This window comes from Chlamydotis macqueenii, chromosome 14, assembly GCF_036417535.1.
Source record: "Chlamydotis macqueenii isolate bChlMac1 chromosome 14, bChlMac1.mat, whole genome shotgun sequence".
NCBI lineage: Eukaryota > Metazoa > Chordata > Aves > Otidiformes > Otididae > Chlamydotis > Chlamydotis macqueenii.
In genome coordinates, this window is record NC_141569.1 from 8,845,330 (window position 1) to 8,872,361 (window position 27,032).

At 38.9% G+C, this 27,032-nt stretch overlaps 1 protein-coding gene across 3 annotated transcripts; it reads left to right on the forward strand.

Annotated features, from left to right (window-relative positions):
* Positions 1–2,191: 2,191 nt before the first annotated feature.
* FBXO38 (F-box protein 38) lies at positions 2,192–27,032 on the forward strand. Of its 3 annotated transcripts, none has more exons than XM_086759019.1 (22): positions 2,192–2,260; positions 4,905–5,046; positions 5,947–6,080; positions 7,204–7,367; positions 7,773–7,938; positions 8,271–8,408; positions 8,709–8,846; positions 9,272–9,365; positions 9,785–9,915; positions 10,238–10,408; positions 10,666–10,808; positions 11,622–11,844; positions 12,200–12,319; positions 13,408–13,587; positions 15,385–16,104; positions 19,150–19,250; positions 20,922–21,024; positions 22,097–22,263; positions 23,175–23,320; positions 24,596–24,699; positions 24,970–25,083; positions 26,386–27,032. In XM_086759019.1, the coding sequence occupies exons 2-22, from the start codon at positions 4,919–4,921 to the stop codon at positions 26,562–26,564; spliced, it is 3,564 nt and encodes a 1,187-aa protein (XP_086615145.1). In that variant the 5' UTR covers positions 2,192–2,260; positions 4,905–4,918; the 3' UTR covers positions 26,565–27,032. The 3 variants fall into 3 exon arrangements, with proteins under 3 accessions (XP_086615145.1, XP_086615144.1, XP_086615146.1); XM_086759018.1 differs by having other exon boundaries at positions 2,207–2,260; positions 4,861–5,046; XM_086759020.1 differs by lacking the exon at positions 2,192–2,260 and having other exon boundaries at positions 4,912–5,046; positions 7,280–7,367.

Consider the following 27,032-nt stretch of genomic DNA (forward strand, 5'->3'; position numbering starts at 1 on the left):
GCTCTAATATTAGTTTAAGAAACAATAGCCTCTTAACTTTGTAAACTTTTCAGTAGTGTGCTGTATGTAATGCAGCGTGATATTTTATTTCAGATTTGACCAAGACTAGAACAGTTTTTTTTTTTTTATTGACGCCTGTTCAGCATCTCTAGTTTCTAATTATTTTGCTTTGGGTTTTAATTTAGATATCCTTGGGTGCCTCAAACTCTAAACTTTCTCACATGTAGCAGTAGAGAGAGAAAGAAATAGAACCATCAGACTACCTTCAAAGATCTACATATAACTGATCTATGTGATAAGTCACTGGGTTTCTGTTAAGAAAAAAAAGAGGCTGTTTTTGTTTCTGCTGTCTATCTTGTATATGACTGGTTAGGTGGTTACTATGACTGGTCAGAAATAAGTTTAAATGACAGTTAAACCAAACTGCCCTGCCCAAATTCCTTAATTCAGTTTAGCCTCTTGCATCATTTCTGCAGTCTTCTGTTATTGCTGCTAAATGTGTGCCCTGCGCCTTTGGGCGAGGAGGGGGCAGGAACAAGCACTACTAGATTTGAATCCTGCTATTCAATGGATTGCTGTTTCCCTCATTTTATTTTTTCAGAGGTGGCCTCATTGGCTTATTTTCCCCTATACTTTGGGGTCTAAGTTTTTTTGGATGCTGCATCCACTACACTGCATCTAAGATCCATACTGATTGCCAAGAAGAGGGTCTGTCCCTGTTTTGCACAGCTATTAACAACTGTTCTATGTTTAGCAACAGCATCAGTGGCACTAGTTCCTCTCTTTCAGCAACCCAGTCTATCCTGCGTGCATTCCTGTCACTGGGTCATTCTTTTCCTGCTCTGTGCTGCCTTTTCCTGCTCCTCGGCCCCCCCCCCCCCCCCCCCCCAACCCCTTTAACTTAAAGAATCTTACAGGAATGTAATGTGCCAGGCTGTGGGTAGATTGTATGACGCCAATAGATGTTCCTGCTGCCTTTGCAGATAGCAGTGATGATGTGAGAAGCTACCAGAGGGATGAAGAGAAACAAGACTTGGACAGAGCAGTTATGTAATTTTATAATCATTAGAATTGCTTCTAATATGCAAGAAGAATAGCTTTACAGGAACACTTCCCAGTGCCATTTCATAGTTGGGGTAAGTAAGAGTGACATCAGACTAAATGTAAATGGTACTGCATACATTTCCTGTATGATCCTTCAAAAGAGATAGTCTCAATGCATCCTGTACAAGCAAGTTTTCCTAATAGATTCTCTATGACTCAGTCTGCTCATTCTGCAAAGTCAAACTAAAAATTTGTTACCTCATATTTCACCACAGAGCATTCTGGATGATCATTATACCACTGACTGATTCTTTGCATGTTGGCTTTCACAAAAAAAAATAGATTGCAAATAGTCTGCTCAGTAGTAAATGAGCTTTGTTACTCAATTACATGGGGTTTGCATGAAGTGTGCCTGCAAGTTATTTACTAAATTGCGATTTCTACTGGGATCAATACAAATGCCCTGATCAAAAGATGGCCTAAATACAGACCCTCAAAATGCTGCAAATACACTTTGGCAAAGACGAGTACCAGCTCCTGAGGCCAGGCTAAAGCCTCTGCAGAAAATGTATCACTATCACCTCTCAGTTCATACAGGGCTATGGGTTGGGGTATAATTCTTACAAATTAAATTCCTGTCCATGTGTGTGCAAAGGGAGCCCAGAGTCTCACTGTGAATTTTCTAATCCACACTGTACACTGCGACAGGCATGTGGCTGCTGTTGTGCCAGTACTCCTTACCAATCTTTCAGGGTTTCCTCAGTTCGTTCCGCTTCAAAACACCCAATTTATGGTCCTGTACCTCGGCTGCCATTTAATGCTCTCAGGGGTCTGACGTGTGCCTGTGCACACACGTCCCGTCAGCTGCCGCAGGGCGGGGTCAGACCAGGGCAGCCAGGTCCCGGCGGGCCGCGCTGGGATCTCCTCCCTGGGCTGCGAGGGATCGGCCGCCGCTGCCCTGTAGCCACCACCGACATGGCGGCCTCCTGCACGACGCATTGAAGATGGCGGACGGGTCGCCGCACTCAAGATGTCGGCACCAGAGCCCCGCCCCTCGCCCCCCCCAAGATGGCGGCGGGGCGGGACGTCCCGGCTCCCAAGGCCGGAAGCGGGACCGGAAGCGTGGCGGCGCTGGCGGAAGGGGACGCGCAGGAAGCGGCTGCCGGCGTTAACCCTCCCCCCGCGGGCACAATAACCGGGCGGCGCTGAGGGGCAGGTAAGGAGCGGCGGGCCGGCGGCGGGGGGGCTCGGCCGGCGGGGCTCGGGGAGCCGGTGGCTGCGACCTCCGTCCTCTCGCGGCGGGTGGGCCTGGCGCGGTGTGGAACAGTGCCGCCGTCCCCCTTCTCCGGCTGGGGCTGTCGTTGGTCCAGCACCAGGGCCTCGGAGCGGGCCGGTGAGGGCCGTTCCCCGGTGTGACAGGCCCTGAGGAAAACCGGTCTCCTTCCTGCTGCTGCAGGGGAGAGGGGGGACGGCCTGAGACGGCTGCTGCCGCCCCCATTCCGCCTCACCCCCGCTGAGGGAACGGCGGCGTTTGGGCTGGCTGCGGGGAGGAGGGCTGTGGGGAAACCTGCTTTTGTACCGCTTATCTAAGCAAAAATAAACCTGTTCTCTTTTTTTTTTTTTCCCGTCCCCGTAAGGAAACACCCCTCTTAAATTAGCGCTTGCGAGGCCGTCTCTGGCTGTTCTCTCCGCGTTTTTCTCTAACGCGGCCGTTTCTGCGGGGCGGCCCGGGTCTCCCCGTGGCTTTTAAAGCTTCTTTAAGTTCAGTGTAGCAGTTATTAATCCGGAAGACAACACATCGAGCTGTTGTTTCGTACAAAGACTCTTGTGAATTAGTTGAGTTGGGGAGAGCAAAACTCTGTTTTGCCAGCTTTATTAAATATCTGAAGAGTGTTTTGTTTTTTTTTTTTTAACGAGGTCAGTTTCCTAATGTGGAATGAGATATTAAAGCTGCACACGTTAGCTCAAAATAGTATCAAGGGGAGCATGTATTTTACAGAAACTGCTGCCTCATAAGAGACTAGGTCATTCTTTTTTCCCTTTGCTTAATGGCAGAAGCCAAACTAAATTACCGGCCAAACTCAGAGGGCAGGTTGTGCTCATTGCGTTTAAGTCTTACAGGATTCTTTCAGTCTTTTTCCCTGTGTGCTAATCTGTTTCTTAATGTCTTTCTTTTCTCTTTCCTTATATCACAGTCCTTTTAATGCTCTCCTTTAAATACTACTGTATTGTACTCCATTGTGTATACACAGTCCTGGTCTATCTGCATAAATCTGGAATTTTTTACATTGTATTCTGTTCTCTATTCAAATTGAGAGATCAGGTGACAGTCACTGGGAGCACGTGTAGTACCTATGTTCATCGGAATCCACTCTCATTGGTTTAAAGTCAATTTTGGGCTTCATGAAGTTGAACAACATTCCAGCACTGTATTACAAACATACTAAACCCTTCCAGTATGCACCAAAATGAAGGGTAGTATGTGTACAGGCAACAAACTCGGCGTCTTTGGCTGGAGAAGTTGCAGCCACGTTTCATGCTATTCAATGACAGAAGGTGCTAATTTAGTTGTTTTAATTTAAATAAAATTAATTATGACAACATCCAGTTGTTAATTTAAAATGCATACAAAAATGTTTGAAATCACGTGTTTTCCGATAATTATATCGGTGAAGCTATGAATATTTCAAGTTTTGTGCCAGCATAGAAATCATTTGTGTTGGAGAAGGCAAAATTTTTCTTTTTCATTTCCATGAGGTACTTTGTTTTTCTTCTCAGCTGCCACTTCTACATAATGTGAAGCACACACTGTGATATATTTACATCACAGTGAATGCACTAGAAGATGCATCTCTGATAAGTTTTCCAAAATCTGTCTTTTTTTTAGAGTTTCTGGTCATGCACTGAATTTTGGTATTCAACCTGTTAAACAGGTTTCCTGAGTTAATGTGCTTTACTTACCAGAAAGAATTCCTCAGCTAAATAGCAGTAACGAAGACATTTCTCATGCTGTTCATCTGCACGAGGTGTTAACTCAGTTATTCTAAGGATAACATGAAATTCATATTTATTTTAGTTACTTATTTGTTACTTCTTGCAATCAGTTTGTATGTTTTTAAATGAAATGTATTATTGGTACTTCAGCCCTCTGTGCCACCGTGTGTGCTGCAGGAATAATGCAGACATGAACACGTTAGTTCAGCAGAGGGAAAGAGGAGAGAATATCCTGCACATTGCTGCTGAGGCAAGGTCTTTCAGTTTTTCTGGGGCTTTGATCTTTAACTAAGCAACCTGAACATTTTATTTGTTAGTCTAACCGCTAAGAAGAGCTAGTTTGAGGACCTTTAAAAAGGTATGTTTGGGGAATGATTAGTAGGGGCCTATTTTGTCTAAAAGGACAATTATTTATTTTTCTGCCAGACAGAGGCTTTGGGCCTTCTGCTTCACTGAAACATCTGTAGTTGGCATTTGCTTGGTAACCTCTGTGGTCTCCACAGAGCTCTTCCTGTAATTTGTCTTGATCAACTAGTGTGTGGATAGTATCTCTGAAGACATTTTATTCTTAATCTCTGATTAAACTTGTGGTGATTTTCCTCTTTGTCAATTTCCCTTAGCCGGGAGATGCTTTTTAGTTTATCTAATAATCAACAGGTTATGTCTAAGACCTCATATACTAGGCAAACTATAACTTGTTACAATAATTTTTCTTAGTTAAATCAATTCTGCTGTACTGGAACTTGGCAATTTTTGGTGTTTTGTTTTGGTAAACAAATCTTAACTGTTGTGTCCTCCTCTATTCTGTCTCTTTTCTTTCAGTTGCACTGAATTTGCATAACATTGTGAACATTTCCTTTCATCAGAAATCATTGCAAATATGGGTCCCCGGCGGAAAAATGTGAAACCGTGCTCAGCAAGCAGGGAAGGCTCTGAGTCTACCAAAGCTGATGAGCCAAAAGATTACATGAACCAACTCTCTCATGAAGTGCTTTGCCATATCTTTAGGTGAGCAGCTTGTCAGAAGTAAATTTATTGGGTTTTATTACATTGTTTTCTATTTTTTTCCCAATCTTACCTTCCCTGACACTTGTGTCACGTAGTGTTCAGAAAAAGTTGATGTGCCATGAGTCAACTGGTAAATAAAAACTGGATAAAAGGGGGTGAAAAATGTTTTTTTTTTCAGTTCCAGAATTCATTTGGATGCTTTGAAAATTAATTTCTCTGAATGTCACAAATAGTAGGAGGAAGAAGAAATAAATTATTTAATTCTGTTCACCAGTGTGTGGTAACAAGTGTTTAAATATTGATTTCAGTGCAGAAATGTATCTCAGGTATTACATAGTTGAGGTGCGTGTTTTGGAGTAGTTGCATCTGCTTCACAGTGTGAGGAAGAGAACCTGGATGAGTATATAATCTTCCCTACAGCACACTCCTTCTCCAAGGACTATTATATTCTCCATATTCTCCAATATGCCTATTATATTCAGAACATAATGTCTTACTGACAGGTTCTTTAAAATCAGAAGCTCTCCAAAATGTTTGCAAATTGAGCATGCTAGTATGTACTAGAAAGTGAAAGTACCTTTAATTAAACCGTGTAGAAACTATTTTGGCAAATGGTTTGATCAGCAGTATTTATTAGAGAAGTAAAGCATCTCTCCATTTTAATATTGTATTTGTACCTTAAATATCATATATTCAGTGTCAAAAATTGGTGAGTCATTCTGTGTAGCAAAATTTCACACTTTATTAGAGTACAGTCTGAAAATTCAATTTGAATTAATGTTATTAGGTGTTAGAAGTAATGGATTTCTGTAGTCACGCTTGGGATGTTCTTTAGTTTGGAAAGAGTCGAAAAGGATCCACCTTTGATAAATCAGAGGGGTGTTTTTTCCTCTCCCAAAGGTACCTTCCCTTGCAGGATATCATGTGCATGGAATGCCTGTCCAGGAAGCTGAAGGAAGCAGTCACTCTTTATCTGCGAGTAGTGAAGGTTGTGGATCTATGTGCAGGCCGTTGGTGGGAGTACATGCCCACTGGTGAGTAATGCACTCACTCGTGATGTGGCATTAAAGGGTATTGAGCAAAACTGTCTGTGCTATCCTAGTATTTGTAACAACATATGCAGGATAAATTTTCAAAAGCAGCAAAAGGAGTTAGAAGTTTAATTCCTTTTGACTTTAGTGAGATTTGAGTGGATTCCTTGAGTACGTGGTTTGGAAAATGTATCTGTGTCTGTGTGTATGTATGTGTGTGAATATATATTGGATGTTACTATAGCAGAAATGGGGCTTCTCTGTAGCAATCTGTAAATACAATCTGTGTTTGTCTGATTATTGTAAGGGAGTTAATCCAAGGGTTAATCCAAGAAGAGGCTGTTTGCATGCAGGCAGGAAAAAATACAATGGAATGAGAGAGCAACTCATCTGCCAACACTTAACAATGTAAGAATAAATAAGTTTTGATGTCACTCCTCAAGCCATCTTCAGATCAATAGATAAATTTGGCAACCTAGGTCAACCCTGTGAGTATTAGGATTTCTGTTGGATTTAAATTACACTGCTGGGATTTGTTGGGGGAGAGAGCTAAAATGAGTGGATTCTAAAAGTTAGAGGATCTGCAAAGTTAGATTTATTAGGGCTGGTATCAGGTAGATGGTTAGACCTAACCTTAGATAGATGTAAATTCAGGTAACTTACCAGTTTTAAATCCTTTTTATGTGTTCTCTTATATTAGAATAAAATAATCCTTTGCTTTAAGAAACTGTCTTATTACTTTGAGAATTTTGAGCTGTGGTGGATAGTGATGAACTGCAGATGACTGAGTGGGCATTGTTGAGCCATGTAGTTGATAAATGGAATTCCAGGCAAGACAGAGACAGAAAGCCTGACAGTCTGCAGAGGAAAAGTATAGTTAACCCTGTAGCCATGCAACTCCACTGAAGGAAACTGACAGCAAGCCTGCAAAATTCAAGGCAGGAGAGTATGTAGGTAATGATTTCTAGAATCTCAAAGTAAAAGACAAGCTATTGCTTCACTGAGTACATCGTTCGACGTTGTGGAATTTAATACTACCGTATCAAGAGAATAATGTATTCGGCTTTCCCTTTACAGCTGGGTGTCTGCTGTCACACAAATACCAAATCTGTTGTTGTCATCTTAGGTTTCACTGATTCCAGTTTCCTAACGCTGCTGAGGAAGATGCCAGACATTGAACAACTTTATGGTCTTCATCCCAGGTATCTTGAAAGACGCAGAGTCCGTGGCCATGAAGCTTTCAGCATTCCTGGAGTTTTAGAGGCTTTGCAGGCCTGTCCAAATCTGCTGGTGAGTGGTTAGTCTTGAGAGAGGGCCTTCTTCAGCAGCTGAGATGATGCATGTTAACAGAGCAGGAGAAATGTGGCAGGGATTCATTGCCTACAGGGCTTCACGTTCAGACCTGGGTTTGAACCCATTCAGATCTGGCTTTAGAGAGCAGCAGTTAATTATGACCATATATGCAAATGAGTACTATTTTTAGTCACACAGATGGGAATCAGAGGTACTCTTAAGTCCAGAAATTAAATAGAACTCTGATCTCTCTGCTTTTAAAAATACAAATCTCACTACAAATTTAAAGTGAAATAACACTTTGCATCATGTATAGTATGTTATTGAGAAGTTTACATGGTTAAGAGGATGTTATTGCTTGAACTGATGTTAGGGCATTTGCTTTTTCTTCCTTTTATCCAGGGTGTTGAGACCTCTCATTTAGAGCTGGTGGAAGCCATTTGGACGTACATGCCACAAGTTCACATTTTAGGGAAGTTTCGTAATCGTAATGGTGCTTTTCCAATTCCTCCTGAGAACAAGCTGAAAATTCCTATAGGAGCTAAAATTCAGACTTTGCACTTAGTAGGTAAGTGTAGTAATGATGAAGTGGCAGGTGAATTTAACAGCTTGAAACTCTGCAAGATTATAATTCTTTTTAAGAGGGGGAATTTGACATATGTCGTTTTTGAAATATTAGTTGCTGTATATATGAAATTGCAGGTCCAAAGGGCAAATTCTAAAAAACTGTGTTGACAAACTGAGGTGAAGAAGTTGTGTTTAAAATATTTACAGCTTTACTTGCATGCCACATAGCAAAGACTTCCTTTTTCAAGCCAGAATGTTAATCCAAAGTAATTTATCCTAGAGTTTATATTTTAAAGCTTGTTTAAAATGTTTGGTTTGTTTATGTATTATTAGGGGTGAATGTCCCTGAGATTCCTTGTATCCCGATGCTGAGGCACCTTTATTTGAAGTGGGTGAGACTCACCAAACCACAGCCTTTTAAAGATTTCCTTTGTATCAGCTTACGCACTTTTGTCATGAGGAACTGTGCTGGTAAGAGGGATTCTTAAATGGGGGGATGTTTTGGCATGTAGGAAATCTAATTCTGTTAAAGCTGCATAGGCACCAACTGTAAATGGAGATCTTGGAACATAAGATTCTGAAAACATTGTTTTATTCGTGGGTGTTGGGTAGAAATATATCTCTCTCCTGTACTTTATTTGGTGATATGTAGTTCTGTTGACTTCCTGATCCTGAAGGATATATGGGGACATTTTAAAATTCTTCAACATTATACATTCAGTGTTGTTAAGTGAAAAACCTTTTTTGTCTGTATCGGTTTGCTCTATGTAGGACCCACAAATTCTTTGAAGTATGTTCCTCTAGTGACAGGCCTGGCTTCTGCTCGAAATTTGGAGCATTTAGAACTGGTTCGTGTTCCGTTTCTTGGAGGACTTATCCAGCATGTGGTAGAAGATAGCTGGAGATCAGGTATGAAACATCTTATCCCTCATACTTAGAACAAACAAATAAATAAATAAAAATATTGGCAAATACTGGGGGCATGTGAAGCTTAGCTTTAAAATAATAATGAAGAAAGGATATGCTACAGACAAAAAAAGCTATCAAGTTTGGAACTATGTTTATAGTACTAAATATAGCTTTATATTGAGTGTTGTTTTGATCTTTTAAGTGCAATTAACTCTTGACTGATAAGATAACTTTCCAATTGCATTTGTTGATGAGCAGAACAAGCAGGATTGGAGGGGAGTTGGATGCAAATATTCTGTTCATTTGCTAAAAAAGATGTATTTCTGTAATTCACTTGTCAAGACAACCCTGGTGGAAATGTATAAGGCTTAAGGTTGTGATCTATGACGGAAGTGAAAGAATGTTTTTTTTTTTTTATATGCCAGGTGGTTTTAGGAATTTGCACACTATAGTTCTGGGAGCTTGCAAGAATGCACTTGAAGTGGATCTTGGCTACCTCATCATAACTGCTGCACGAAGGTATGGGCCTTTAGATCTTTCTTTTCCCCCTTCTTTTCAAAATAAGTATCTTAGTAATGAAGTCCAAGAATGTGAAGAAGAAAAACTTTCAAAACTTTAAGGAATAAACATTTAAACTTTACACAACAGAAGTATTCTGTGGTTAAAATAACTGGAGTTACGTCTGCTTCTGAATCACTGTGTGTCATAAGCCACCTTCTTAGACCTATATCTGAAAAGTGTGGTGCTGTTAGTTTCACAACTGTATTGCTATATAGCTGTCAAATACTGCCATAAAGATAAAACAAATATCCTCTTAATCTTGCTATTGTTTAAATAATATTTTCATTTTAGTACCAGAGAACATCATCTTGAGAGGTTTCTATGGCAATTTTGTTTTGGCAAGCTTTTTAATAGGAACAATTCTTAATTACATTCAGGTTGCATGAAGTGCGGATCCAGCCTTCCCTGACCAAAGACGGGGTTTTTTCTGCTTTGAAGATGGCTGAACTGGAATTTCCACAGTTTGAAACTCTTCATCTAGGATATGTTGATGAGTTTTTACTGCAGTGTATGACAACTTTAATATATATAAATTATTTGAAAAATATAAAGATTAAATAAGTTGATGTGATTTCTGTCATTTTCTAAGAGTGATTAAAAAAGAATATTAGTGTACCCATATTGAGGCTGCTGGTCTCATACAGCCAAATATGTTTTTCTTCAATTCCTGAAACTGTTACTGAAATTGGGAAAGTCTCAGCTTTATTGAACTAAAGTAATAATCTGATCTGTTTTGCCAAATTGGACTAAAACAGGGAGTTAGAAAATAATACTATTAAAAGGCAAGATTCTGAAATTAACTACTGTGTTTGCTACTGTCTTTTTCATAGGTAAAATGACAAATGGAGACTTGGTGAAGTATGGCTTGGCTGATGTTGTTGAAAATCCAGGAATTATTACAGATATTGGTATGAAAGCTGTAAATGAAGTTTTTTCTTGCATCAAGTATCTCGTCATTTACAACTGCCCACATCTACATAACCCAAATAATTGGATCACAGGTATTACGCACCTTTGAAGTTTTAGACATGTTATATGAAGAGCTGTGATGTTAAACCAGATTTTTTTTCTGCTCCTAGTACTGCTTATACTATTTCTTAGTAAGTGCAATAGATGGTACTTGGTTTGAAATTTTAATGATGCTGGTAACAGTAAGAATGGAGAAACAGAAGATGCCTACTCTCAAATCTGGAAAGGGTATAATGAAAAATAAATGAAATAGGAATCCTTCAGGAAATGCATCTCTTCTCTTCGGCAGATCATTCAAGGTGGACCCGACTGGTTGACCTCACCCTGGTGCGATGCCATGCGATAAAGCTAGATTCTTTTAGTCAGTTCATTGAGTTATTGCCAAGCTTAGAATTTATTTCTCTGGACCAGATGTTCCGTGAACCTCCTAAGGTGAGTCTTTCAGGGAATGGTTTTGCTTTTTATTGTTGCCAGCTCTTTGGAAATATGGTAAGCTCCAGCTGTTACACATTTTTTTTTTTAAGTTGTAATTAATTAAATAGATGGGTAAATAAATAACTTTGGTTTGAAATTGCTAATAATCATGATATGTTAGGGAGAATGATGCTGCTTCTGCAGTGGCAAGGTATGATCTTGTATGAATGTGTGACCAAGGAATAAGACTCACATTGATTCTGTGTTTCTGTTGAGGTCTCTGCTGTCATTTCATTTTGCTGCTGCTTTTTATATGGGGTTTTTTTCACACTTAGGGATTTGTTTACAATGCTGTGGGTGAAATGGTGGTACTGTTACCCTGCTGGAGTACTTTCAAAGCTTAGGAATTTTATTTCTTCCTGTTGTCTCCTCACCCGCTCTGTAACAGAAATCTTTGTAACAGCTTTTGTAATGTAATGAAAACTGCCTATGTAAAAAAATACTTTCTTTGAACATGAATTCTGTCTTGAGGCTACTGTGTTCTAGGAAGACTATATAATCTGCTATTTGTATTGATGTAATATGATCTCCTAGCAAATGAAATACAATTTAATAAAGTAAGATTATATGCTTTGTGGAGTTCCTTTTCATTAGGCCTCTGCAATGTGTAGCATAGGGAGATATTTGGGACAATTTCCCTGTTCTTTCTGTGCATATTCCTTTGCTATTATGGGTACTACTGACTGAATGCTTTTTCTGTTTGCATTAGGATAGGTTGTCAAGATAATATGTCTGTGTTTTCAAATTTTAGTAGTTGCTCTTTGTTTTCAGGGTTGTGCTCGTGTGGGCCTAAGTGCGGGCACAGGAATTGGTGTCTCATCTGCCCTAGTCAGCAATCAGAACTCTAACAATGACAATGACAACAACAATAACCACCAGAATAACAATAATCCAAACATCCACCACAACAATCACCAGCACCCAAATGACCAGAATGAGGAGAATGAGCTGCGGCAAGATGGTCAAGCTGAAGAGCAGCAGATTGCAGCTGAGGGTAATCTCTGACCTTTGTGAACCTTTGTAGGGAGAGATTTTATTTGCCTTGTCAAAGTCATTAGAACAAATATGTAAATCCTGGTTATGCTGCTCACTGCAATATAACAAGACTTTTGAGGAGGAGTTGAAAATTTGGGAGAGGTAAACCCCAAAAGTTATGCTGGGGCCTTGGCTAAAGAGCGGTAGAACAAATCTGTGAGAGGCTGTGCAACCTGGAGACTCACTGAAGGAATAAAGGCAACTGTTACTTAATTCTTGATGATTCTCTGACTCTGTGGATGCCAGTTGAGTTCTTCTTATGCTTATGGGCTCTGTTCTATTTCCTCTTCTAAACCTCATCTTAATCTTTTCAGCGCTGAATGAGATGGAGGAGGTGGCACAGGAGGAAGGGATGGCTGCTGGGCAGGGCCGGAACGAGGTCCCGGCTCACAGCCAGGCTGTTGTTCCTATGGAGGTCGACGAAGAGCAAGCAGGTAACTTTGATTTTGGAGAGAAATGACCTTTTGGTATCCCCTTCTTGAGGGGTTAAATTTTCAGTATAAGTCTGTTTTTGGATAGTTTTCTTCAGCTGGGCTGTCTGGTGTGTTTGGAATAATGATGCTAGCACAGCTTACTGCTGTGAAGAGATTTATTCTGTTTTAAAGTCTGTTTTACAGTCGCCAGTTTTCTTTTGCATATGGAGTAAAATATCTCGATCTTAAAGCCTTGCTTTTGTGCTGAGTGTAGTAAAAGACTCAGAAGCTCTGAATGAGCTTGTCATATTTCGACATTGGTGTTAATGGCCTTTTTTCACTGCAGCATGTGGATTCTTTTCTGCTTTTTTTTAAGCCAGAACAACTTGTTGAGTGTTAATTTAATTTGTATTGGTGACACACATTAGTGACATAAGGCACGCTTGATTTCTTTTATAGCCACTATTTGCTGGACAACAAAATTTTCTACTAAATATGCCAACAACATGAAGTAATGTACACGTGTGCTGGATCTGTTCACTTTTTCAAGATAACTTCTAAAAAGGTTATTTGACTTCATGTTCATTTCTTGTGTTATTCACAGGCAGATATGTAATTGTGATTAGCTAATGCCGTTGGTTAGTAGCCAAGAGAGGTAACTAACAAAGCACATTTATACTGAAGCCTGATAGTTCATGCTTCTCCTTCCCACTTCTACTGATGGGATTTAGAAGGGTAATTGCAAATGTTCTGACTGACATTTCTGTCTTTGTAGTGGTGGTTTCAGGGACTGATTATGATATGTAGTTGTGCAGTTACTCGTACTATTGTGGAAGAATCTTTAAGCTGAGAAACACTACAGAAAACCTGTGTTTTGTCTTACATTGTGACACTCTTCCCCTTCCAAACTAGAATACTTAAATGCTGAAATGCAGTGTTTTGCTCTTCTCGTATTTGAATTTTAATGAGGGAGCCACAGAACAGGTGGCTAAATTGAACCAAATTAATCTCCTGTCATTTTGTCAAGCAATTCTAAAAGTTCTTCAGACCTTTTATCCATGCTTGGCTTATTTTTACATGAACTGTTGGCATTCTTCTGCTGTTTTCAGGACCAAGTGGCATTCAGCCTGTTGTAAAAGCAGCACCCATTACTGTCCATGATTCAGACAGTGAGGATGAGGAAGAAAACATGGGGACTTCAAGAGCCTGTGTCTCTAACAGCATTGCACAGAATTACTCAGATGGAGAAGAGAAAACCAGAAATCCAGTGGAAACTAGAGAGCCTTCAGGTGTGGAACTGATGGGCTCCTGGGCACTGTTAAGCAAAATTTATTCTTAAGCTTCAGTCGTTCCATGTTGTTCAGTTTTATTTCTAGCTTTGTAAAAGGCATGCTTGCTTGTTTGCCCCTACTCTTTTCTTCCTGTTATAAATCTAGAATGGAGGTGTAAGGACACATCTCTCTGAGCTCCAGTCACATAGTCTTTGTAAAGAAACACAAAAATAGTGGTGCTTCACTGCTTTGCATGCAGAAACTTGCAGCTCCTCTTTTGGATTTCCAAATGCACAGAATTTACCATGTCTGCGAAGCCAAATTTGCAGCTGTGTTGTCTGTGTGATTAATCTGTCAAAGCTTTGCTGCTGAAACAAAATGTGACTGTTGGGACAAATGCATGAGAGCTGTAGCCATCTTTTGGTTCATAGGAGCCCTATGGGAGTGTCCTGAAGAGAACACTTGTAAGATCAGCTTTACTTTTATGGGAGCTTTACTTATGCTTTGGAAGTTAGAATTCGCAGGGTGATATTCAGTACTGTCATCTTCACTTCTGAACAACATTTACTGTTATAGCGTGTGTGTATGTGCATATATAGTAGTAGTAGAAGTATATATGCTATTGTGACTCATTCAGAGTCAGAGGCCTAGAACTTCATGGTAGCATGACAATTATCTAGAGACACAGAAAAGGATATTCCCTGTCTTTTGAGCTTACAGCTATAAGCTGCATATCTGTGGCACCAAGTCTAAGTCCTAGGTCCAGTGCCGTATGTTCCACAGCCTTTCCAGCAACAGAGGTGACATGCTGTTTCCTGTAGTTTATATTTTAAGTACAGTGGTTGAATTGTGAGCTTTGAGTAATTGACAGATGAAGTACATACAGTATTAAGCCTTAATGAATATTTAGCTAAGCAGTTAATATAAAAATCCTGCATTGTGAAGGACTGAGAAATGTACTGGTCAGGTGCTGGTTTAATTTCTGTAAAGCCTAGGACATATCAAAGCTGTAATGGGCAAAGTATCTTCCTGTTGTAACTAACATACTCCCTACACATCAGCCCCCCTGTCATTTGAGTACATTTCAACAAGACTGGTAGTTTCGACTGCGAAATCTGTAGAGTCCTGCGCTTATAGCGTAGATGTCAGTTCTGGTTTGAGGTTGAAATAGCCTGTGTTAGGAGACAATTTGCGTAAACTTCTGTAGTGCCAATAATGTTTTTTTTCAGGCTTGATTTAGTGTAATTAGCTGAGAGGCTTAAGACAGTAGCCATTAAGTGCCAGCTGTGATTTGTATGCTATTCTCTATAGTTTATTATTAATCTGTAAACTGAGACTGATGTTACCTGTTTACACCACTTTCCATACCCAGGAGGGGGAGCTAAGGATTGCCATTGAAAGCATAAACTTCAGTCCTATCTATGTTACTATTTAATTCCTCAGACTTATTCCCCATATTTAAGAAAACAGAAGCCTGTTATCAGTGTGTTTTTCATGGTTTTGTGCTATGGCCTTTTTAACCAGTTAGCTGCTTTGTGAAAATATTAGCCGCTCTGGCAAATATATGTCTCATTTACTGGCAAATGCCCCAGCACACCAGTATGAAAATAGTTGCAAGACATTAGAGAGATTCAGCAACTGCTAGAAATATTATTAATTCCCTTAAGATCTAAATAGCAGCATGGTCCTAACAAGATTTGGCATTGGCCTCTAAGCTGCCTTTTGTTTTAAGTAGCCTCTAACAGAGTAGCACTCAGCGTTTATTTAAACTGCGTATTAAGTTGTCTTGTTGTTCTCTCTCACTTCACTTTTCAGTGAGCGGTAAAGGCAAGACACCACTGCGGAAGAGATGTGGTGCCACCCAGGTGGGCCAGACCAAGCAGTTCCATGCTGAGGAAAGCAGCTGTGAGAAAGGTTGTCAAGTAACAAGTGAGCAGATTAAAGCAGACATGAAAGCAGCAAGTGACATGCCTGAAAGGAGCAAAAGCAAGGATTCTTACCCAGGTTGCAGTAATGCTACAGGATCAACAGCAACATCCAGCTCCTGTAGTGCTGTTTCTCCTAGCCCTGACTGTGCACAGACAGCTAATAGCCACTCTGCTGGCACCAGTCCTGCAACTGGAGATGAATCCAGGCAGTGTGGCTGCTCGCCTTGTAAAAGTGAAGGTTCCAGTGAGAGAGAGACTGAGGAGAGCTCTGTTTGTTCCAGGTGTTCCTGCTACAAGCCACAGGATGCACGACAGAGGACTAGTGGGTGTTGCGATGGGGAATGCCCATCCATGAGTGGAGCCTGCAGGAGTGGACCAAACAGCACTGGGTCAGATTTTGCACTTAGGACTCTGCCAAACTGTAGGCCTCCAGGAGAGAGAAGTGATGAGAGGACTAGTGGGAGTGCCTGTGGGCCTGCCCGTGAGGAGGAGAGCACGGGCTCCCAGCGAAGGAGGTGTGAGATGGAGTATAAAGAAGAGTATCCGCGCCGACCACTAACAAGAGCTAGAAGCAAGCTGTCCCATGTCCCTCTGGTGTCGGAGTCAGGTATGACCTATATGCATATATTAACTTCTGGGTAAACTGCTGTGTTGCCATGAGATGGTATTGAGCAACCACAGCACCCGCAGAGAATACTGAAGTTAAACGTGAAGTGTATTGGTTAATAATTTAAAAGTAAATGCTTTGTCAGAGGGTCAGAATATTGATGGAACAGAAATGGCTGACTTCAGTGCCATAGCTAGGTGAAATAACAGATCTCTCTGAAAGAATGCCAGTGACTTTTTTTCTCCATGCAAGTATTTCTGTATGTGTTATCCGTACATACTAAACAGTGTTTGATTTACTCATTTGAAAACCAAATGCAACTTCTTTTGACAGCTCTCTTCCTGTGAAGGCTGTTATTCATTGAAACATAAGACTGTCTCCCCCATTAAAATTCTCCCTTTAAAAGGAAGAAGACAGCAGGTACGCTCAGATCTTAGCAAGAAGGCAAAAGTTAATGACTGATACTTTATCAACCACTAAAGAACACCATAATTATAATGGAGCCAAGCTTGTACACCTGCATATTGGATTCTACTTCCAAGTGTCTAAGGAGTGATGATCAAACTTGTTGAAAATTGTCTTTTTATTAAATAGGTTCATGCTTCACATCACGTAAAAGAAAAAAAAGCAATAAAATAAAAACAAAATCCTGAAGGGCTGGAATGAAGCCGGAAACGTTGGGTGAAAAGAATAGATGTGAGAGGGGAGCTGACTGTTTGTTTCTTCCAAATATACGTCTTTCCAAAATAGTCATCTTAGTCTGGCATAGTACACTTTATAATTACCTCATATATCCAGAATTCATTGCTGAGAATATCTGGCAAGTAAAATGAAACTGAAAAATGAAACATGCTAGTTACAGAACCGTATGCGTTAGAGGTAGAAAGATTGATAGCAAATTCCTATCTCTCTTAACATGGAATGATTCAAACACAGTATGTCCTAGTGTCTTTCCAGTTTACCTTAGTATTCCCAAATGTTAACAAAACCTGAGTCACCTAGGATATTGTTCTGTAGCCAGATGCCTCTCAGATGGAAGAAATGATCTTGCTATTAAATTTAAAATGTCTGTTTTCTGCTTTGCTCCATTATGACTAGTAATTAGTCAACAAAAGTGGAAAGAAAATTTTCCTCTCTATCCTCATCTAATACCAAACCACGAAATTAAGTCAGTCGGATCTAAGTATTAAATTAGGATATCTTTCTGAAAGATAGATTTGATGTTTCGGTTTTGTTAGCCAGGAAAAAGATCTGTTCTGCTTCTGGAGAAGAATGTCTCGGTATTTCTTGTATTGAGCATACACAAGTCAGAACTGTTTTCCCAGCTGCATACAGTTATGTGTATGTCTTTATGCACTTATTTTCATCTTTGAAGCATTGGATATTAGCTGATGCTTGAGGCAGAATCTGAGACTTGATGTGTCATTTTTATCTTTTAAATCTGCGTTTGATATATAGGACAGTAGGACTACTTCTGCCTGGCTGTTACAGGGGGTTTCTTTGCTAGGATAGCATGTACAACTCATTAAAGTATAACCTGATAATGCTTTGTTACAGAGTTGGAAATGTTTTTCCATAAATAGTCTAAAAATATACCTTGCATATGACTGCTTTCTATTATTCTAGCATAAATATATTGTGGTTTTCAGCTTCTGTAACAAACCTATGTTTGATGGTAGAAGTATGTTTTTCTCTTAAATTATTTACTCATATTAACAGTGGAAGAAGTCAAATATTAAAGACAGCGAAATTTTAAAAGCATTATCACCACTGACTAGCTGGCTAAAGGACCACTCAAGTGTGTAATTTTGATTATTACTTTAGTAGAAATGTAAGCTACACTTATACTTGTAATAAATGTTTTTTTTTAAAACTTGTTTTAGTTTGCATGTGTAGTGAAGCAAGCATTTCACATTTTAAAATGCACGTTGCGTTAAACCTTCTGTAAAGATTTCTTGGCCTTGGGCTGCAGCTTGAACAATTCAACACAGAATTGGAAAGTTTTTCCTATAGTGTAGCTAGGAAGTATTTCACTATCTGTAGATACTCTAGGAACCCTAAAAAAAAAAAAAATTCCTGGAGATGGTGATTCATGAATGCCACAAGCTGACTACTTAGTATTGTGTCTTTCAACCTAAATTAGGAGCCTGAATTCTGGAGCTTGTAGGCCCACTGAATGTCACATGTTAATTAATATTTACATGTATTGGTGGAATTTTATGGTGTTAAGTAGGAAAATAGGTATTTTAAAATGTTAATTGTAGTATAGCATAGAGTTGTTAATATTTGGTCTCTAATATTTTGCACTTCTATCTTGAGTGTGAATCTTTTGTGAACATGCCATATGTTTTGACAAAAAAGTCAAAGGAAACTTGATTTTAGTAAAACAATTTATCATTTCGATCTGTTACTCACAGAAGATTAATTCTAGGGCATTTTTTTTCTCTTACTGTAGGAAGTAAGAGTGGTCATGTATGGTCATTTCTTTTCAAAACCTCATCTTTTAAATCAAGCAGGAATTTGATGTCACTGCTGCATGAAATGGAGCCTTGGGAACATTTATACCTGAGCATCCTTTGCAATATTAGGAAAAACTTAGTGACAGTTATAAAGCGCAGACTTTCAAGTAGTTTGAGATTATTTCTTCTATTTAAAACATTAAAGCTATTTTGGTTCTTGTATTTGTCAAGAACGTTCTGTTTGCTGCAGTAGACCAAGTGTAACCTAACAATTCATCTTCTGTTCTTTTCTTGGCTCCACATCTTTCTGTGATTTTGAACTTGTAGACTCAGTACTCCTGTGTTTTCATCTATAAGCAGCCCACCTCCCTGCCCAGAGTTTAGTATGAATGATTCAAAACAACAAACCTGAAAGTGGGTTTTGTGCAAGGAAGAGAGATACAGGTTTTTTTCAAGCCAGACAGCTATTTTGATCTGTTTATGTAAGAAATGTATGTTCTTATTGGATGTTTTCAGCTAGGGAATGCCTCTATTGTTCTTCTGAAATGTAAACAGAGGAAAGATTTTTCTGATTTTCTCTTTCCAGAGGTGGCCAAGCCAAAGCCACGGCAAACCACAAAGCGGAAAAGGACAGCTGACAAGTCCACAAGTACAAGTGACCCAGTTATTGAGGATGATCATGTTCAAGTAAGGTCTTTTTTCTCACCTGCTACAGGTTTATCAGCTGGGGATGCTCATGAACAATGATGGAATTATACAAGCTTGTCTTCTGTGTAGAGACTGATGAGTTGCAACTGGTGTTGCTGTTCTCTTTGGTCTTAACCATATACAGGAAGTTTCTGTGTTAGGTGCGGTTGTACTCTGACTGGCCCAAGAAGAGCAAAGTATAAGCTAAAGATAAACTTGAAGTTTGTCAGGTTCTCATGGCTGTAGTGCTACATAAAGTCCTGCCTTCCCACAGTGTCCTTCTTGCTGTGCAGGGAAAATATTTCTTTGGCATTTATTTTTGAAACTACAATATAGGCTACTGCTGTTGAAAGAAACACGGGATATGTAATTACCTCTGGACACAGCAACTCAGGTGTTACTTCACAGGCTGGAAGTTCTCTTAGTATATAAAAACATGAGTTAATTTTTCTGCAGTGAAGATCAGTCATGGAAGGAGAAATCACAAGGTCTTTCTTGCTGTATTGGGGCTGTTTACCCATGACTCGCATTCTAGCTGAGCATGAGGTTGATTCAGAGGGTGACTCTGAACAGCTAACTTAAGTTCTTCCTCTGAGTTCTGCTGTAGAGGAACCTGCCTGCATTTATTTTCCCCTCTCTATCCAGTAAAGAACTGAGCCTCACTAATTTAAGATAGTTTTGTGAATGTGTCCCATAATATTTTTCTGGTTACTAGGATGCATTACAGCTTTTGTGATTAGCATAGAAGATATTTTTGGGCACATGATTTTTCTTCTCAAAATACGCCATTTTGAAAGAACATTATTGCGATTTAATTTTTTTTTTTAACTACCTGTGGTTACAAGGAACAGCTGAAATTACTGGAACTGAAAGAACCCATTGCAGAACGCTTCTTTTTTCTCTTTACATATATTTACTTTGTTTTACTAGAGCTCTGTTTAATCATCTTTGTATAATTGGTCAGCTTCATCATTGGGCTGTTAAATTTTGCTAGAATTTTTAGTGATAAAACTTTGAAAAATTCAGATAAAACCCCAAAAATATCCATTATTATTACATTCTCCCTGTGCTCATGTTGTTGGAAATGATTCTGCTTATGTGTTTCTGGAGCTTGAGGTGTGGTTTATTTTTCTAACACTGATAGTGAACATAGAGGATTAAATAAGTTATGTATGTAATTTTCAACCCTCCATGTGAGGTTTTGCTCTGAGATAGCACTGGTAAAATACATTGGTATAGTCAGTTCAAACCATGATTCTCCGCCATACCTTCTTTCACTGTTTAAATAAGAGTTCCTGTCCAGAACTGACATGTTTCTCATTGTGGTTGAAAAATAGAAACTGAGTAGTAGAGGGTTTGGAGTTCCTGACAGATGATAGTTAGGTTTTCTGACAGAAATTTTGCTTTCTAATATGACTTTTAATCTTGTGAAATTGTTCTTTTGCGTTTGGTGGTGTTGCTGATGAGCAAAAAGTCTTTTTTTTCCTCATAGCCATCAGTAGCTTAGGAATCTTAAATACTTGTTGCGAACAGAAGCTGTATTGTGTTGATTAGTATCCAGTTAATATCCTTCTGTATCTGATAGTATATTTCAAAATTAAGTTTATTTTAATTTTTTTCTTTGTTTTTACCGTGTCATAGATTATTTATTTTTAAAAACATTTTCACCAGGTACTGACTTTGAAATCCAAAAACCTTGTTGGAATTACCCTGACCAATTGTGGAATAACAGATTTGGTACTGAAAGACTGCCCCAAAATGATGTTCATACATGGTATGTAGTTCATGTCATGTGTACCTCCTCCATCTGGCATTATTAGAAATTTCTGAAAGAATTAAAGTCAGTCCACTGCTTATTTTATATTCATCATCTGCTTTACTACAAGTCAGACTGATGCTTAGAACACCAAATATTACTGCTTCTCAATTTGAATGCCTCTTTCCTCATAGGTCTCAACAGGTTTAATAAAGATTCATATCTGAAAATCAACAGCTGAAATTATATGACAGTTAGGAAGAGAGTGGGAGATGAGATGTTTATTGAAGAGTGATAATACAGTAATTGGATGTTGATGTAATGAGATTCAGAGTACCTTGGTTTTTTTTCTCATTTCTTCCTGCTTCCATAGATTATTTAACTGACATGGTGATACTTTCCTCCTTGATGTGGTAAAAAGGTGTTTTACATTATGGCACTTAAGCTGTATTAGATTCATATGCCAGGGTATGTGACTAGTCTTGTATTGAAGCATTGGGTCATTTATTGTTTTCTGCAACATCTACACTAAATAACACGATTTCTTCTGAAATTAGGTTATCTCTGCTTGGCAGAGAATGAAGAAATTATTTTGTTCCTTATTCCAGAATACTTCTCAGAACAAACATTAATTTTTAACTAAATTTTGGTTAGATGAGCAGGGTTACTAGAAAGGAAATAGCTTTATTTTATATTGTGTGGCTTCACAACACTATATTTAATCTGATTTTGAAGTCGGTAGTTTTCATTTGTGGCAGTCCACAGACAATTTTAAGGGGCTTTGTGAAAGGAAGCAAAGGGAGAAAAAGGTTATTGTTAGATTAAAATTGACATGTCCTTTTAAAAGGACTCTTCTTACAAGCTCACAATTAAAAAGCTTGATCGTAACGTGGAAGAAATGAACAGCTAGTCTATTTCTTTGGTATACTTAAGTTGCCAGCTATCAAAACTACTTCAGTAATTGTCTGTTACTTATGTTACTTGTTTGTCTTTTGAAGCAGTTGACTTTGAAAGTCTCTGACAGGAGGCCCCTAAGTTCTTTCAGTATTATAGTTATTTTTTTTTAATAATTTTGTTTGCTGGTTTATAGCTACCAGGTGCCGTGTATTGAAACATTTAAAAGTGGAAAATGCACCAGTTGTCAATCGGTTTGACTATGCCCAGTGCAAGAAGTTAAACATGGATCAGGTTCTGGATCAGATTCTCAGGATGCCACCGGAAAGAAACCGGATCATTTACCTTCGTCCAATGCAGCAGGTACACAACGAACTTACATTTAAACATGAACAGATCTGAAGTTCTGTCTGTATTCTTTCACCACTCTTGGCTTGATGTGTTTTTCAATTAATGCAAGAAATGTAAATGTTATAATAATGCAACTCTGAGAAACTTGTTTATTAAAACTTTATCCCATCAAGACTTTTGCTGCAAAATCTGCAACTTGGATGATACTGAATTTTAAGATTTAATGTTACCATCTCCAGTATTCATTGCATTAGAAGATACTGTAAAAAAATGCATTGAATTCATTCCAAACTGAGTATCTAAAAGTAACACTAAGAACCTAGATGCTACTGTCAGCTTGTAGTTATGTATAAGCAGAAGCATGGCATAGGTATCTGAAATCTTTAACCCATGTCCTATTACATTTAGTAGCAGCAGTCAGTGTTTTGAGTACTCCTTTGCTGAAAGCTGCATCCTCTTTTGATGCTAAACAGTGTTGCAAGACAGCTGTGGTACTGGGAGCCACCCTTTCCTCCCCCGGATTATGTGTAGGAGATGTAAGCATTGACATTTAGTGAGTTGTTGAGGTCATTTGACAAGTAAATAAGAGAGCTTCGTTTAAGATGCAGAATTTTTTCTTGACTTTATCACTCCAACCAGAGCATTCTGTACTACACTTTGATGCTGCTTCTCTCATGCAAAGTAATGCTTTTTCTGGCTTGGCTTCTCTGACCAACAAGGGAAGGCTGATTTGATGCAAAAGCTGCACTAAGAAAGTTTTACTCTGCTTAATCATGTATTTGATTATGTATGCTGTTAAAATTTCTTTTCACTGGACATGTTCCCCCAGAATTTGGGGGATTTGGTAGGTGTCTGCTTTTTACTCTAAAATCACATTTCTTTGTTTCTCTTGGTTACAAGTCTTTGTTTGCTGCCTTTCACAGGTTGACACTTTGACTCTTGAGCAGAAGATATTTAGTGGCCCTTATCCGTACCACATTTGCATAATTCATGAATTCAGTAACCCACCTAATGTCCGCAATAAGGTGCGCGTTCGGAGCTGGATGGACACAATAGCAAATATCAACCAGTGAGTACTTGCCCTTCAGTAACTTTACAGAGCAGATATTCAATCCTGATTCAGCAGCTACAGCTTCAGTCAAGCTGTACACTTGGTCTATTCTGTTAGCCAAATTAAAAAAAAAAAAAAGGTTTGTTGACTAGCAAAAGTTGAATTCTAGATGATGCAATGTAGAATTTTGATGTCAAGATGCACCTAATACAAAATGTAGATTCAATAAACCTGTCCTGGTTCTGGCTAGGATAGAGTTAATATTTACCTGAGCTGGGTGGAGAACTGAAGCTGGTAGCCCCTATGGCTGGGATAGTTAACTAATTAGCTAACAGCTGGGGTTAATTTACCCAAATTAGCCAAAGGGCTATTCCATCCCATCTGACATCATGCTCAGTATATAAGTGAGGAGGGTGCTAAAGGGAGTCTCCCTGCTACTTGGAAGAAACTAGGCGTGGAGATTTGTTGTAAGCCATTATACTGTATTTGTATTCCATCACTGTTTTGTTTTCTTCTGTCATTACTGTTAAATTTACTTTTTGTTCAATCTCAACCTACGTGTTTGGTTTTTTTCCTGGTTTTCTTTTGTTTACCAAATCTCCCCCTGTTCTCTGGGAGGGTGGGCGGGAGTGAGAGAGAGACTGTGTAGTCTGGTCCCGGTTGGGGCTGAACTACAACAAAACCTAATCATATGAAAAATACTGTAGAATCCTCCAGTTCTATTCCATACAGCAGTAATGCAGTTGAACACTGAAGTAGTCAGGATGGCTGAGGAATATCTTAGAATCTGAAAATGAGTTCTTTTATTAGAAAAGAGACTGATTTACTCCAAGAAGTAATGTTAGTTTCTGGGGAAGATGATGTGCAATCAATATCAACTCCTTACTGAGGAGCAAAAATTCCCAGCAGCAGGGAATTGTATACAGTGGCTCTCATCCAGCTGTTTTAAACCAGTTGTCCTGGTTTTTCACTAAAATGACTCCAAGAACAAATTTTCTTTTGTAGTTTTGTTTAGTTGCAGCTATGTTGGATTGTTCCTTACAGATAGAAAGCTAGGCTTAAAAGGCAGCTTAATTAGTTTCTCACCTAAGTGGTACATACTCTTTGTGATTACCCTTGAATGCGAAGGGATTGCGTACTGAGTTTGTGTGAGGGTCTTGTGAGTGTTTCTATGGATTCAGGCTCATTAAAGGAAAGGTCGTGTAATGAGATTTTCCCATTTGGTTTTTCTCTCTCTCCTGCCTTCACATTTCCCATCACTACTGGCTGCAATGTCTTCCTCCTTCTCTCTAGAGAACTTATTAAATATGAGTTCTTCCCTGAAGCTACACGAACTGATGAAGACCTGAAGAAATACACTAAGTACCCTTGGGGACGAGATATTTACACTCTAGAAGGTGAGTGTTTATAGAGAGCTGAAAGCTGATGATCAGTTCTCTTGCTAGGACAAGTAACTTTGCATCAAGTTACGAGAGACATGAATAATAATTCTTGTGAGGGAAGTGGAGGACCTTTGGCACAGAGTGGGGGAATTGAAGTGAGGAGGTGCTTTTCCTGCATTAGAGTGACCAATCTGTGTGACATCAGTTAAGTTTACTTGATGAAGAGTGATGATGCTGCAGGAGTAACATTGTCCTCTCTGTACCCTCATCCTGTCTGTCTTCTAGGCATTGTGGATGGCGCCCCTTACTCCATGATTACCGACTTCCCGTGGTTGAGATCACTGAGAACAGCGGAGCCAAACAGCTATGCTAGATATGACTTTGAAGATGATGAGAGAAGTGAGTAATCTTTTTTGATTATGTTCAAAGAACTTAACTTGTTTCTTGGTCCCAAGCTGGCAATGCATTCCTTTATTTTTCAGTTTTCTTATACTGTTTTTGGTAGACTATAAATTACTTGCTTGTAGCAGTGTTGGGAGCTGGGTGAGGAGGGGGTCCAGCAGAGGAGAGGGCCTTAGTATTACAACGGTGTATCGACTAACTGTAGACCCCTAATACTGACAAAATCAGAGAGCCAATCTGGTGCTTAGCCTTAAAATGAGATGGGTTTATCATATCCAGAAGAATGAGTGTATTTAAAACACAAACAAAACTAATGTTATGATGCATAGTCCCAGCAATTCATGTTCTGTGGAGTTTACTGGCATTGCTGCTGTAAGCTCAGCTGGACTACTGCCTCTGGCTTTGCTTTATGAAAGGTTGTTAAGGTAGGCTGAAGAGAGTCCAGCAAAGAGAAGTGAGACTCACAGAAGCTTGGAAGAAAAGAGAAAAGAACTGGCCTTGAAAGCCTTGGAACAGAGATGATGTGGGTTAGAGCTTAGGATGAATATGCCTCTGTCTGTTTAAGAGCTTGTCTTATAAAATATTATAGCTGGCAGTTCCTAGGGGTCAATTAACTTGGGAAAATGTGGTAGTAGGGAAAAATGTGTTCTTCAACTACTTAATTAGGAAAACCTTGGAATCTCCTTCATTAGAGCTATTTTTAATTGACATGATTTTGGGTATTCTTATCTAGCTCTAGTTCAAGGGGATGAAGCTCAAGAGTGTGAGGAAGAAATCTTTTTTGACTATACCTTTCTCTGATTTTTTCTTTTTAATTTTATTTTTGTTTTATTTGAAACTGATTCATAGACTTAATGCTTGTAGTTCAGAATGTAGTCTGAATTATTAAAAATAGTTATGTATTTGATTTAAAAGAGTACTTAGATTAAACATGATGTTAAAGCCGTAAAAATAAAGAAAAGACTGCTGCTTTATCCTTAATTGCTTTTGTTTATAAAACATTTAAGTGATCACTGAAATGGATAACTTGAAAGCATGTCAGATAAGTCTTAGGAGGAAGGCTTTGTTATGTGCAGGGATTTCTTTCACTGGCAGACATATGGACTTTTTGTACGTTAAATAAGTATTAGAGCTATCAAAAGGTTTAAAGGTTTTCTGCTTGAATAATATTCCTTAAATGTGGTTGCTTGATGGAAGATTTTTTTGTTTGCTTTGTTTTCCATTCAATGCAAAACCAATTCTCTTGTGAATTTCTTCGTGGGAAAGATTCTAGTTTTTATTCTTATGTACCTTCCACAGCCACTATTTATGCACCTCGAAGGAAAGGACAATTGTCTGCAGACATCTGTATGGAAACAATAGGAGAAGAGATCTCTGAACTGCGCCAGATGAAGAAAGGTGTATTCCAACGTGTGGTGGCTATCTTCATCCATTACTGTGACGTCAACGGTGAACCAGTAGAGGATGATTACATTTGAGTGGATAACCCTCCCTGACTTGTCATCTCTTCCTAAATTCTGATTGGCACTGCCGGCCAAGAACACAGGTGGATTCTTTCCAAATGCAAAGCATTTTCTTGAAACGCATACTTTGCAGTTGTTCTCACACAGTTTGGAAAAGAGTATGTAGTAAATGTATAATGAAAAGTAAAAATTGTATACTAAGATTTGTACATAGAGGAAATGAAAGAAAAACTTCCTAATACTGAGACTTTATTTCATATGTTTATACAATTTAATTTAAATTCCATTTTAATGAAGGCAAATAATTAGGAACAGGAAAGAATATTTGAATTTTTCAGCCCATGCAATTCATAGCAGTATTTTTTTTTTCTTATAAACAAAATCCCATTCGCTGTCTTCAAAAGAGTCATCAGAGTCTCTTTTAATCTGTGCCTTTTTCTTGAGCATTTAAGAGTCCAGTCTGAGTAAACCTGTTGAGCACAA

What these genes read in the sequence shown, in the direction of transcription:
- FBXO38 (XM_086759019.1), top strand. Translation starts at nt 4,919, where the DNA reads ATGGGTCCCCGGCGGAAAAATGTGAAACCGTGCTCAGCAAGCAGGGAA. An exon ending in TGTCATGAGGAACTGTGCTG is followed by an intron (nt 8,409 to 8,708) that starts GTAAGAGGGATT and finishes TGCTCTATGTAG; the next exon opens with GACCCACAAATTCTTTGAAG. An exon ending in GGTCGACGAAGAGCAAGCAG is followed by an intron (nt 12,320 to 13,407) that starts GTAACTTTGATT and finishes TGCTGTTTTCAG; the next exon opens with GACCAAGTGGCATTCAGCCT.